Source organism: Camelus bactrianus, chromosome 15 (assembly GCF_048773025.1).
Source record: "Camelus bactrianus isolate YW-2024 breed Bactrian camel chromosome 15, ASM4877302v1, whole genome shotgun sequence".
Classification (NCBI taxonomy): Eukaryota; Metazoa; Chordata; class Mammalia; order Artiodactyla; family Camelidae; genus Camelus; species Camelus bactrianus.
In genome coordinates this window covers 53,530,577-53,545,078 of record NC_133553.1, presented here as the reverse complement: position 1 = coordinate 53,545,078, position 14,502 = coordinate 53,530,577, and the positions used below count along the sequence as shown (strand labels likewise).

The window sequence follows — 14,502 nt, the reverse complement described above, 5'->3', positions numbered from 1 at the left end:
AGTGAGACTGATGGTAAGAAAAATTCTTTGTACTATGAAGTTCTAGGGGAAATGAGCTGATATTGTTAGAATTTGCACTTGAGCTTCTTATAAAGTATTATATTTCTGTTTCAGAGTTTTCAGTGTTAAAAAGAAAATAACAAAACAGTGACATGTAAGTTTTCAGCTCTGTCATTGCTCTTTTCTTGTTCAACAGACATTGATGAATGCAGAACCTCAAGCTACCTGTGTCAATATCAATGTGTCAATGAACCTGGGAAATTCTCGTGTATGTGCCCCCAGGGATACCAAGTGGTGAGAAGTAGAACATGCCAGGGTAAGTTTGTTGCTTTCATATCTGTTAAGTATTAACCAGGAAAAGCAGGGAAGAAGTTACAGGATTCTCTACACAGACTTTCACTACTTGTACTTTGAATATAGCCTTTCTTTCCTTGTTCATCATGAGATATGCACGTCTCATAAAGAGGATATACAGTATTAAGAGTGACTTTCTTCAAAATTTAAAGTAATCACTTTCTTTTTAAAATTTAAATAATCTTAATAAAATATTGATATGCCTTCTATATAGCCTACATAATCTTTAATATATATTCTTCAATTATTCACCAGAAAAGACTCAATTATTAAAATATTTCCCCATGAGTTTGAGTGTAGAGCATAGGCTTATTGTGTGCTTAGCCACACCTCAAACTAACCTCAGTTCTCTAAAACACCAAGATTATAAATTGGGTAGAAGTTTAAGCACTGAGAAAATCAGCCTCATGTGTACTAAAATGTGCTTGAATTCTTTAGTGAAAAACTACTGATCCAAAAATAGCTAATGTCCTTGGGTCCAGTTTTTAAATAAACATTCAGGTGATCTTCACAGCTTCATGTAGGCAGAAGAAGCAGCTCTCTACAGAGGACAATTTTAGGGTTTCTTTGAAAGACTTGACAATAAGAACCCTCTTCTCCCTACTTCCAATGCTGCATGTAACTTAAAATTTCTTTAATAGTGAAAAGACTGCTCAAATAAAACTAAAACTGTACATAATCCTGGAAAAACTAGTACAAATACATATTTATATAAAGCAGTGAGAGTGTTAAAAGAATGATTGAACTTGAAGACACAAAATCTGTTTGAGTCCCAGCCCTACAACATTCTTTCTATACAATTTGAACAACAAATTATCAAATTTCTCTGAGCCTCAGCTTCCTCATTTGGAAAAGGGAGTTGAGGGAATGAAATGGAATAATAAAAAGAAAAATTATTTGTAAACTACAAAACCTGTACAATTCAAGATTTTTATGAAGTTTTCAGAGCAATATAAATGCCTAGTAGCAAATCTCCAAGGGAAGGAGACAATCAGGATTCTCAGTTTATATCATGATTTTACAGGAAAATATGAATTCACAGGAATATCCATGACCTGAGATTTTATAGTATGCATGTGGTCATTCAAGTGGAATCCAACCACTAAGTATGAGCATAATCAGAATGTAGTTCATTGCACAATGAACATCTTTATACCCCTTTCCAGGTTACTAGAGACTCTGTAATGCTAATTGTGGAAAAACATTGCATTCCAATGGTTTTACTTTCTGAATCCTAATTGAGACTTTTAATTGAGAATATTACATGCAGGAAAATGTTAGCCAGTGGGATATCTTAACCAATTCCCCTGGAGTCCTTCAAACAAAAGACTATGTGTTTCTGATCATAAATGGATTTGATACTCAGCAAAGGCAGAAACAAATTAACGTTCAGTGGAATTTTCTCTGCTTATGCTATTTGCATGGAAACACTTATGTCTGTTATAATTAAAGGTGGAAATGGAATTGCAAATAGGGGATTCATCAGTGTTATATCTTGAAGATATGCAGCTTAGAATGTTTGGTTAAACCAAAATATTTTTTGTGAAAGAGACGTACCATTCTTTCCCCCAATGAAACCATGCCTTCCCAACTCTGTCCACAGACTAAAGTAAAACCAAAAGAGTCTGGATTCTTACCTTCCCCCAAAAGGTTTACTTTAGGTATAAAATAACTATTCTCATTTCCACAGTCTTGGGAAAATGAAAACTGTTTGGCAAGGGGTGGGGAGAGGGACAGCAGGGAGGGAAAGAAACAGAGGGAAGGGGAGAGAGAATACACAGACACACACTTATCAAATATTTTAATACTATTAATAATTTCTGAAAAACCTTCCAAATGATTAAGGAGTTGATTATGCTAGGCTCTAAATTACTGGAAGTAATAAATAAAATTATGACATAGTTTCCTTTGCTACTATTGAATTCCATATACAAAAAACAGTCTTTGTTTTCTCTGTAGCTAAACAGCATCTTTATTTTTCAAAAAAAAAAGTGAAAAATATTGAAAAGACAAGTCACTTGTGATTTCTTCTGAGGAATCTAAGTTCTTTCTTTAGCCATAGCCAGTCCAAAAGAAGATACTTCTTATAACTGACTCTTGGAAACTGCTTAGCTTTTCCAGTCTCCTCTTGGGTTCCAGATAGCTTTAGCCAGTTTGGAAACTAAAAGAAAATATTTTTTCTCCAAAGTCAAGAAATGGAATTATTCTCATTTAGAAGATGCAGTACCTTGCAGTGGAAAGATGCCTGTCACTAACTGTATGAATTTGGGTTCAGCCACTTAACCCTTATTTGTTTTTCCTTCCTGCCAAATAGAGATAATATTTTTCTCATCATCTCCACATGGTTTGTGTGAAGAGCAACTTAGTTCAATTTAATATTTCTTAGAAGCCAGGTTACTCCAGTACATTAATGCTAGGTGATAATGGAATAAAAAGATGTGCATGATAACCCTTAACCTCCAGGAGTTTACAAGCTAACAGAAGGATTGAGACAAACAAGCAGATTTCAATAATGCAAAGCAGAAAGCAATAAAGGCCCCAAAAGAGGAACATGAAGTATGAGAATTCAGAGAGAAGAAAGAGATCATATTGCAGCAACAAGACCATGCCTGGCTTGTAGCAAGGATTCAGTAAATTATTTATGGAATAAGTAAATTAGTGAATGAAAATATCTAATTGTGGGGAAGGAATGATTCAGAAAAGGCTTGTATTTGATAAACTCTAAATCACTATTCAAATGTAAAGGGAGACAGACACATATAGGGATGTGGATATTAATATAATTTTCATTGTTGTTGTAAATGTAGTGGTTCTCTAGTGAAACTGTTTTCTCAGATGTCACCAGGGAGCTCCTAATTCCCAAATCTAAAACCAGTCTTTGTCCAGCCTGGCCTTTCCACAACCCTCCTTCCTGGGACTCTCTCCCCTTTTCACTTCCTTGCACTGCATTTTCCTAGGTTGACTCTCACTGCTGACACCTGGTCTTTAAATAGCTATGCTCTATATGGTGGAACACTTCATAGCTTCACTTCTTGTGCTGTGAACATCTTCCTCTGGATGGTGTAATCCACTCCCAAAGCATCTCTATCCAGGAGCATGCTACTGCTTACTACAGCCACAGCTCTAGCCTGTCCCTCTCTCCCAAGTTCCTGAGCCTGATGATAAACTTCCATCTCCATAGTTTTTGTTTGCTGCTTTCTCAGCCTGAAAGGCCCTCCCCACTCCAATCAGGAAAATTCCATCTAACCATCACCCTTTTCAATGTCACACTGAGATGGCTCCTTCTTCCTTCAGCCTTCCCTACTCCCTCAGAGGGAAAGAAGTGCTGTTTTTCACTTTTATATAAGCAGAGTCAATGGTTAGCATTTGGCTTTGAATTCAGCAGATGAACAATAGGTGCTTGATAAAATACCATGAAATGACACATATTAATCTGTCAAGAATGTCTCCACTACATCTGTCCTGAATTAAATGCAATGAACTCAGGTCCCACCCAGTCTTGTGCCTAAAAGCAAATTAAACAAAGTCCAGATTCTCCCTCACTTCCTTCCTTGCAAACTGGAATCTGCCACTTATACAAGTTACTTAGATCAGTAAACTCTTCAACTCTACGTCCCTACAGATATAAATGAGTGTGAGACCACAAATGAATGTCGGGAAGATGAAATGTGCTGGAATTATCATGGTGGCTTCCGTTGTTACCCACGAAATCCTTGTCAAGATCCCTATGTTCTAACATCAGAGAAGTAAGAAAAATCAGAATTTTTGCTTTTGAAACTGAGAATCTTCTGGTTTTACCAAGCCTAACTGGTGAATCCTTTTGTCTCTGCAGCCGATGTGTTTGCCCAGTCTCAAATGCAATGTGCCGAGAACTTCCCCAATCCATAGTCTACAAATATATGAGCATTCGATCTGATAGGTCTGTGCCATCAGACATCTTTCAGATACAGGCCACAACCATTTATGCCAACACTATCAATACTTTTCGGATTAAATCTGGAAATGAAAATGGAGAGTTCTACCTAAGAGTAAGTATCCTAAGGGCAACCTTAGTTGTTGAGAAAGGATCAAGTTTGTTGTTGTTTGGAAATAATTCACATAGAAAGAAAGCTAGCGTTTAAAGAGTTTATGTGCAGGCATCATGTAAGGCCTTCCTGTGTCTCATTTAATTCTTCCGGTAATACTTGGTCAGATAGATATTAATATTTATTTCCTTATTTTACAGAAGAGAAAAGTGAGATTCAAGGAGATTAAGTAGCTTCTCTAAAGTCACTCAGATAAAGGTGACAGACTAATGGAGTTGTATGTGACCACTAACACACAAGCCTACACACACACACACACACACACACAATCCCCCTACAAACAGATATACACAAATCAGTAATATATAATTGTATGTCGATACAATAATTCCTGGACAGCTTTTCAAAAACCTTGAATTCCTTATCGTGACATTTGCAAGACTATTTATATTTGCACCAAAGCTAAGACCTATAAATATCTGAGAAGTGACCCCAACCCCCTGTACCACAAGCTATTCTTACAAATTTCCAGGCAGGCAATGTGAGGCCACCTTTATATTTTGCCTTTCTTTCATTGCCTATGATGAAGTCTTTCTCTGAATTCTGCCTTTTCTCTCTTCACAGTGTCTCCTGGGTTATCTTTGCTTCCTTATGCCCTGACTCTTTTCCTTTAAATTGACTCAGCACCTCTCTAAATCCTCCAAGGGCTTCCTTCCCAGCATATCTGCCTGACTCCAGTGCCTCAGACATCCAGTCCTCCCTGCAGAATCTTAGCAAGTTCATTTTAGGTTAAAATTCTGACATATTTAAAATACCGCTCACCACTTCATGTGAAAATGATGGCATCCCACCAAGCAGTTTGCAGGGTTACGGTAACTGTTTCATGCTAAGGATGTTATTCATCCAGTTACAATTTTTTCAAAACTCCTTTGGGCACTCTTCATTTTTTAATCAGATTTTAAGGTCAATATTTCATTTTGAGAATATGAAAAGTAAATTGAGAAATTCATCCTTGTGGTAAAGTTTACAGATTTTTACTGTTTACACGTTTATCCTGTTCTTTGATATATTAAGTTCCCTTCCAGCTCCAGAATTATGGGATTCTGTTTCTTTGCCAGTAAATTAGAAATGATTAATTTCTCATGACCAACTTCTAAAGAGAAAAACTCAACCCAAAATATAATCCATTACTACTCTTTTTTCTAAAAACTAAAAATAAACTTCTTCAACATTTGATGCTTTGAATTTGAGATACACTACATACTTGTAAGACTCTTTAAATGAATTTCACACAGTTCAGATAATAACAAGTTAATCATTTTAGCACAAAAAAAAACCCATTATTTGTAACCCATGGCAATAAAATAGGTTCATCTCAAAATCTTCTTTAAAAATAATTTTCCATTTTGAACTCTTAGCCATAATTTAAGAAAATAAAATTTCCCAGCATAATCAACAAATAGTTAAGCAAAGTTGCTATGTGGGTTTTTTTTTTGCAATCAACATGGCACTTTAAAAGTTTTATGATTCATATCAGTGTATAGACTTGATGTTTTCAAATATAAACAGTGTTTTTCTCAAGTAAAATCCTTTTTTACGAATGGTATAAAATGTTGCCCATTTTTTGTTGGTTTTTTGTTTTTGTTTTTGTTTTTGTTTGTGGGGAGAGGTAATTAGGTTTATTTATTTACATATTTATTTTAATGGAGGTACTGGGGATTGAACCCAGGACCTCATGCCTGCTTAGCATGCACACTATCACTGAGCTATTACCTCCTCTGAATGTTGCCAATTTTGATAACCCCAGTGTTAAATACTATTTGAAACAAAAAAGTATTTAAAATAAAAAGACATTTCAAGACTATTTCTTATCACATAATTTAGAAAGTAATTGGATCAAATCCTACAAAACCTCTTCACTGAAATTCCACTTGTGCAGAGGGCATTTAATCATAAGACTCAATCAGCAGGCCTTAATTAAGCATCCATTATATGCTCAGCTCCATGCTAGGTGCATGTAATACACAGTTCCTTACTTCATAGAGCTTTAAATATTACTTTGTGGCATAGTTAACATCTATGAATAAAGGAGACAAGGTTGTGTTTAATTCCATGGTCCAAGACATCAAAGAATTAATGTGGGCTGGAATAGTCAAAGAATGTTTCTTGAATGTTCATGAGACTGAAACTTGGGATATAGGATTTTATTTACATTCCTTTTGAGAGAATACTGAGAAAATCTTCTTCCCTAGAAAAGGGGACATATTGTAAAGAAGTAGTACATGAAATTGAAGGTAGAATACCATCTTCCATCCATACTGACCAATATTTATCCTCCCTTACTGAGCCTTATTTTTTTTCATCATCCTTATCACCACCTTGCATAGTTTTCATTTGTCCGTGTTGCCTACTAGAGTGTGAGTGCAATGAGAGCAGAGATATTACCTGTCTGTTCACTCTCATATGCACAGCACATAGAATGAATGGTGCCTGGCACATTACAGTTACTCAAAAAATATTTTTAAATGAATGAATTAATTCAGTCAACATCTTCAAGGTATCAGTGTTACCTATAAGAGGCAAGCACCATGCTAGGTCCTAGAGACACAGCAGCGAATAAAACCAAGCCAATTCCGGCCCCAATGGAGCTTATAGTCTAGACATTGAACAAGTGTTCACAAGTATGCTGAATGTTACAACCGAGCATTGCAAATTGCTCACGAGCACACAACAACCCCTAACCAAGACAGCAATAGTCTGGGAGCTTCCTGGAGGAAGTAGATCTAAACTGAAGACTAGCAATTAGGGACTAGCAAATGGAATGAATAAAAAGCCGACCAGTTGATCTGGAACTCCAGTGCTATAGGCAGAGTGGCTGGAGAGGAGCCTGTAGAGATGAGCAGGGCCTAGATCACACAGTGCCTGACAGACAATATTAAAGGTTTCAAGTAGAGGAGTTGCTAGCAGATTTCCATGTTAAAAAGACACCTGGCTACACTGTAGAGTCTGGGTTGGAGTGGAGCAAGAATGGAAATGGAGAGACTAGTAAGTAGTTCAAGAGATGGAGGACTAAGGTGGTAGCAGTGAGTCCAAAAGAAGTGGACAGATTTATGAAGATACAGGAAGAACTACATGACTTAGTAACCCATTTGCTGTGGGGAGGTGGAGGAAAAGGAAGCACCAAACATAACTTCCAAGTTTCTGTCTTGAGCAACAGTAAATGGTAATGCCATTTCTGAGATAAGGAAGAAGGAGCCAGTGTAAAGAGGAAGGTGAGGAGTTCAGTTTGGACATGTGGAGTCCTGGTCACCATGAGCCATCCAAGTAAAGGTGAATAGAGAATTGAATATGTGGGCTTTGAAGTCACTGGCAAATACGTGATAATCGAAGCTATGGTTATGAATGAAATCACTCAAAGAGAGTGTGTAGGGAGTGCGTGAGATCACTTAGAAGAGAAGAGGACATGGGATAGGGAAGGTTTAGATTTTGAAAAGTTTTCCTCTCTGCAACCTGATCTGGGCACTATCATAGTCATCCAGTATCTTAGCCTACAATTCCCTGGCCATCTCATCCCCCATGACCTTCAGCTTTATGTCACTCTGCTGCCAACCACACGACCACATGCTGGACTTTGTTATCATGCAGCAGAGTTCCACATCAGAATCTTAGTCTCCCATGACCCCCTCAGTGACTGATTCTCTTTCCTCTCTCTCATGCCCTCACTCCCATTCTATCTGTTCTTCACCCTCAAAGTGATGCTAGTCCCCTGACCCTTCACCTCCCACTTTCTTCCAGTTTGTCAACTTCTTGGTGGAGCCTTAAACTATCCTGTTACAAACACCTCATCTCCCTGTCCAGCAACCCTAGATCAATCACATAATCCATATCTACTTTCATACCCAGCTTGTCAGCATGGATTGGTAATACTATAAGTCTCCAACTTCAGATGTGTCCTCAGTATGCTACGCAATCCTATTACTTTCTTTTATTTCTTCTCTTCAGCCCCTGATTGCAAATGTCCCCATACTCTTTAAGTCCTTATACCCTTCATTTTCAGGGGGTGACCTCACCTCCAACTCTTCTGAAACCACTGAAACCAACATGTATGAATTACCTGAATTTCCCATCCCATCCCTCACAAACTTGAGTCCATGTGTCCCTCTTCTAACCTCCTCCCTTGAGTTTTCCAAAGACGAGGTTTCATGTCTATCAATCAAGACCAACCCACCACCTGTATTCTTCATTCTGTTTCCTCTGGAAACTTGTTCTTTCAAACACTCATTTACCTCCTACATATTCAACTTGTTTCTCCCTCTGGATGTTGCCTCCTCTCTCTCTCTCCCCTCCCTTCTTAGTCATGGGTTCTTAAAGCACAGTCTGCAATCACACTCTCTACTTTCTCACTTCCAAGTCACTCTTCTAGCTCCTGTTCCCACTACCCTACCGAAGTTGTTCTAGAAAAAAGCCACCAACAACATGCATACTGCTAAATCCAGAGGCATTTTTCAGTTCTAGTCACCCTCATCCTCCCCTGCTCTATTGGACTCTGCTTGCCATTCATCTGTTTCTCACTTAATTATGTATTTCTTCTCAGCTTCCTTCAGTGGCCTTCTCTTCTGCCCACTCCTTAAATGTCGGCCTCTCCTAGACCAAATGTTATGACATATATATCTCTCCCTTCTCCTAATCCACTGTTTCTATCCTTTCCCTCCTCTTGGCATTCAGATACACATCTACTTGCCTGCCTGCCCAAAATCATCTCCCTGCAGTCTCCAGCACCCATCACATTGTTCATCAAAATGAAACTGCACCCAGTTCTTCTGAAGGCACTTCTTTACAAAACTTCCATTTATCCCGAGAGACTCTCCTCAGGCATTCAGAAGCCTTCCATCAATGCTTCAAAATCCTTCCTCTTTTTCCCTGTGTGTACACCTCTATGTGTCTTCATATATACCCTTCATATCCCCATATATCTCAATATTTGCCACATTCTATTGAAATTAACTACTTAATTGTCTCTTCACCTATTCGAATGTTAACAGATCCACAATGTTGAGATGTGAAAGATGACAATTTTGTTTATCAGTTCAAAAATTCTCAGATTCTGATGTGAACTCCAGTCTCCATTAAGACTAGGACTACTTGATAAAAATGAAGAGAAACATTAACAGAGAGGGATGAAGAGAAAACAAAGAACTATCATAAAAGCAGGTCTCTGTAACTAGAACTAATGACTATGTGTGGACAAGGGGTAAGATCCAAGAAGGATTGAAGCCAAGAAGGAACTAAGTAGTGACTTCTATCCTACCCTCAAAATTCTTCCCCTAATTCTTATAGGAAGTGTATTCTCAAATAATAGAAATTTCAATACAAGAAAAATTACTCTCTTCATCCCTCTTTTTTCTTTTATTTTAGCAAACAAGTCCTGTAAGTGCAATGCTTGTGCTGGTGAAGTCGCTATCAGGACCAAGAGAATATATAGTGGACCTGGAGATGCTGACAGTCAACAGTATAGGAACTTTCCGCACCAGCTCAGTGTTAAGATTGACAATAATAGTGGGGCCATTTTCATTTTAGTCCTTTAAAAGAGTCCGCTATAGGCATTTAAATCAGCCAAAGAATATTGTTATCTTAAAGCACTATTTTATTTATAGACATATCTAGTACATCTACATCTATATACTGTACACTCAACAATAATTCAAACAATTACACCATGGTATAAAGTGGGCATTTAATCTGTAAAGATTCAAAGTTTGTCTTTATTACTGTATGTAAATTAGACATTAATCCACTAAACTGGTCTTCTTCAAGAGAGCTAAGCATACTCTATCTGGTGAAACTTGGATTCTTTTCTGTAAAAGTGGGACCAAGCAATGATTATCTTCTGTGATGACAGTCTCATAAGGAGGCAGTCATCATAACATTGAACAGCATGCAAGTTCAAGAATGAGTTTTTTAACTGCTTTGTAAGAAAATGGAAAAAGTCAATAAAGATATATTTCTTTAGAAAATGAGGATCTATCATACTTGTGTTGGCTTTTGTTTTCATGATAAGTCTAAATGTGGTTGTTTATTACATAGTAATAAATCATTATTGCATAATATACTGGTTTCTATAAGATATTTAAAATTTTGTCAAAAAATTTTTGTTATGAATATAAAAAAATACTAAGCGAAATTCCCAAAATGAATAAAAATTACTATATTGAGAAAAGTATTATATTGAGAATTCTATGGGGAAGAGATGAGAAAACAAAATTTTCTAAACCACTTTAGCGTTGACCTGAAGAGGCAAACTCAGTGTACTAGTCAGTTTGAGTTGCTATAACAAAATATTATATACTGGGTGGCTTATAAACAACAGAAATATATTTCTCACAGTCTGGGGGCTGGAAGTCCAAGATCAGGGTGCCAGCATGGTCAGGTTCTGATGACAGCCCTCTTCTAGGTTGTAGACTCATATCCTTACACACAGAAAGAGAGCAAGAGAGGTTTCTGGGGTTCCTTTTATAAAAGCTCTAATCCCATTCATGAGGGCTCCACCCTCATGACCTAGTTACTTCCCCAAGGCCTCAGCTTCTAATAGCATCACACTGGAAGTTAGGATTTCAACATATGAATTTTGGGAGAACACATTCAGTCCATGATACTCAATAAATGTAATAGGATTCCTGAATTCAGGATTTCCACAGAATACAGAGCAAAATGAAGAAATTATTTTTCTGAGGAACTTTTAATTTTTTAATAAAATTAAAACCCTAAAACTTCAGTAACTTATAACTAAAATTTATCATCTTTATATGTGATACTCACAGAGAAAGGAAATGGTGATGATTCTTATTCTTGGCATCCAGAGTGATAATGAACTAAAGCAAATTATCCTCCCTCCTCATTCTATGAAAAGGTTTTATGTCTTATTTGTTTAAAATGTTACTGCTTCCCTTTGATGTATTATATTTTTAAACTGAAATAAATATTCTTTTAGAGGATCACCCAATCTTTGGATTTTTTTTAGTGTAGCCAATAACAGCCAATATAATTTTTGTGTCTGGGAAAAAAATTAGTTATAGCTGCCAGAGCAAGAACAACTATTTGCTTTTTTAAAAAAAATAAATAACCTAGGAGTTGAGGAAACAAACAAAAAACTGTTAAAATCACTCCACAAAAATTTGTGCAGTCAATTTTCCCTTACATCCAATTTCAAAGCAGATATGAAGAACCTCTGTCACCAGATAACCTTGCCACTGAAATAAATGTTCCTCAGAGAGTTGACAAAATATGCAGTAATTGTCAAAAAGAAAGTGCACCAAGAGACCAAGGAATAATACACAAACTTCTTGCGTGAGTAGGCAGGGGTGTTTTTAAAGGGTATAGGGGGGTAGAAACAATGATGAGAGAACAAGTGTAACCAAGGGCCAGACAAAGAAGCAGAGTGAACAACCAGCCACAACACAGCAGGACTGTTGAGTATGTTCTTGTCACCCCGTCCACAGGATTACTTACAGTCCAGATAAATCAAGTTCAATCCAAACTTTTCCATTCTTAATCAATATAGTGATTTTTCTACAAATTGACACAATTCTCAAGTCAGAGCTGGGCACGGTAAGAGTGAAAACAAACAAAAAAATTGCCTAAGACCTTCTTCCAACAGATTTTTCACTCTTAAACAAAGAGGCAGGGTCTTATCTACACATCCAAAGAGGACAGCAGAAGAAACGGGAATCTCTCTGAAATAGTTATGCATAAGTTCTGACCCTCCACCCCAACCTCTAAACACCTATATATTATTATAGACCTATAATAACATATATATTATAGAATTATATATAAAAATACATGGATTATATATAATTCTATAATAATATATCCTATAGATTAATTATGTAATATATGTGATAATTTATAATTATATAATTTATGATAATAATATAGTAATATATTACATATATTTTTTGGACTTACAGAAGCCATTAGCTGCAAACAAGATTATTTCCTTTCATTCCAAAGCCTGGTCCTATTCACAAATCATAGACACATGGAGAGGGCTAATATATTAAAGTGTCACTGATGCAATTCCTTTTCTTTTTTAATTACAAAATACACATAAAATTCACCATTTTAAAGTGTACAATTCAGTGGATTCAATATATTACAATGTTATGCAAATATCACCAGTATCTAGTCCCATAACAATTTCATCACTCAAAAATAAACCTCATACCCATTAGCAGTTATTCCTCATCATCCCCTCCCACAAACTCTGGTGAGAGTTACCACTAACCTACTTTCTGTCTCTATGAATTTGCCTATTCTGGACATTTCATACAATTAGAATCACATATAATAGGTGGCCTTTTGTGTCTGGCTTCTTTCACTTAGCATAATGTCCCCAAATTCAGCCATGTTGTAACATATATCAGTACTTCATTCCTTTTTATGACTGAACAATATTCCATTGTATAGATATACCACATTTGCTTATCCATTCATCAGTTGATGGACAATAGTTGATAGGTTGTTTCCAACTGCAATTTCTTTTTATCTGGAGTATCAAAAAGGAAACTGATTCCTAGACTATTCATCCACTAATTTTATAGCATAAATCATCCACTTTCAGTTTCATGCTTAATTAAGAAGAACTGCAAGTGAAAATCATATTTCATTCATAGAAGAAAAATCCTGGAAAGAACTTTGAAAAGCTAACACATGCATTCCCTTTACAAGGACAACCATCCTCAATAAACATAAATATCTCATGCTCTCTTTAAGTGTAATTTGAAATTCAAAATAAAGTAAATACCACCACTAAAAACAAACCAAAGCAGTAAGACAAAGCCCTGCTTTATTTTCAAATTATACATGACTCCCTCCTTCCCTTCTCCATGAGAATCACTGATTTAAACCAGCTCCCACTGATGGGAATTATGAAAATAATTCATCATCAGTCATTATCATTCAGCAGCAAACATTTATTGAGCAACTTCTATGGTAATCTCTTCCAACATCTAACAGTGTGGTGGAGCAGAGAAGAATCAGAGTTCTAGTATCAGTTCTAACATTAACTAGTTCTGAGACTTCTTGGGAACTTGGTTTCTTTACCCATAAAACTGAGTTACTGAAGCAAGGTGTTTTTCCAGCTTTAAAAGCTATAACTATTCCCTCACAAGAGCTGCAATGAAAGAAAAAGTGGCTCTATCTGCCCAATTTTTTTTAAACATTTGAGTATTCTTTGGATACAGTGGCTGTTGGGAAGCACTGGACATTGGTGAAAAAGAAAACTAACAGTTCCCACCAAAAAACAGATCTTCATAGTGAAGGTTCATTGTTGGAGCCAACGACATGAGAAATAACCCAATTTAGCTATTTATTATTTAAAATTATATATTTAAAATTATAATTAAAAATAATTTTTTAGTATTCACTATTAAATTATGCATGTTTTGCTCCTTTCCATTGATTCCAACTGAAATATGATTATTCATGTTAAACTGAAAGTCATTTTACCATGTTTCACCAGTGAAAAAAGTCCAGCCATGTGTTCCCACACTTCCAAACATGCTTCTAGGGAAATTCATATGTCCTTACTCAGTAAGCGTCAATAATGAGGACTGAACTAGTCATTTCCATGGCTTCACCATTCCAATGCGTGTAGCTGGGTTCTGAGATTTCTGTGCTCTCTGACTGGACAGTTATTTTCTGACAGTGGTTAGGAAAGACCTCTTGGTTGTTAAGACTTCTCGAAATGAGATTAACTCCCTTTAGCTGCCAAATTTCCCTCTTATATAGTTTTTTTTTTGACAACTTTCAATTTCCATCCCCTCTAAACATAAAATCTCCCATTTCATATACCTCTTTTCAATAGTAATAGGATTCTAAACTTAGATGCCACCTGGTCAAACCATGTTACTAAGACTTGCTCAAGATCATGGTTTGTTGAGCAAGAGCACTGTGCCTAGAATGCGAGTCTCATGACTTAGACTGGGGCTCTTTTCATTGGCTATACTCCAAATTTCAACACCAACTAGCAATCCCTTTCCTTCCAAGCTTCTTCCTGCAAAGCCCACCCCAATTTGTAGACCAGCCTTGCTAGTTTGTCACTAGCATGACCGGTTGTCACTTC

The 14,502-nt window shown here is 36.5% G+C and overlaps 2 protein-coding genes across 5 annotated transcripts in view; one reads left to right on the top strand and one right to left on the bottom strand.

Annotated features, from left to right (window-relative positions):
• Nucleotides 1-10,396, top strand: part of EFEMP1 (EGF containing fibulin extracellular matrix protein 1) — a 59,065-nt gene extending 48,669 nt beyond the window's left edge. For both annotated transcript variants that reach the window (XM_045514367.2, XM_010951880.3), the window contains exons 8-11: nt 197-316; nt 3,977-4,100; nt 4,187-4,382; nt 9,795-10,396. In XM_045514367.2, coding sequence (XP_045370323.1) covers nt 197-316; nt 3,977-4,100; nt 4,187-4,382; nt 9,795-9,956 — 602 coding nt within the window. In that variant the 3' untranslated portion in view covers nt 9,957-10,396. The remainder of the gene's footprint in view (nt 1-196; nt 317-3,976; nt 4,101-4,186; nt 4,383-9,794) is intronic.
• Nucleotides 1-14,502, bottom strand: part of CCDC85A (coiled-coil domain containing 85A) — a 1,028,435-nt gene that overhangs the window by 866,242 nt on the left and 147,691 nt on the right. The window lies entirely within an intron of this gene.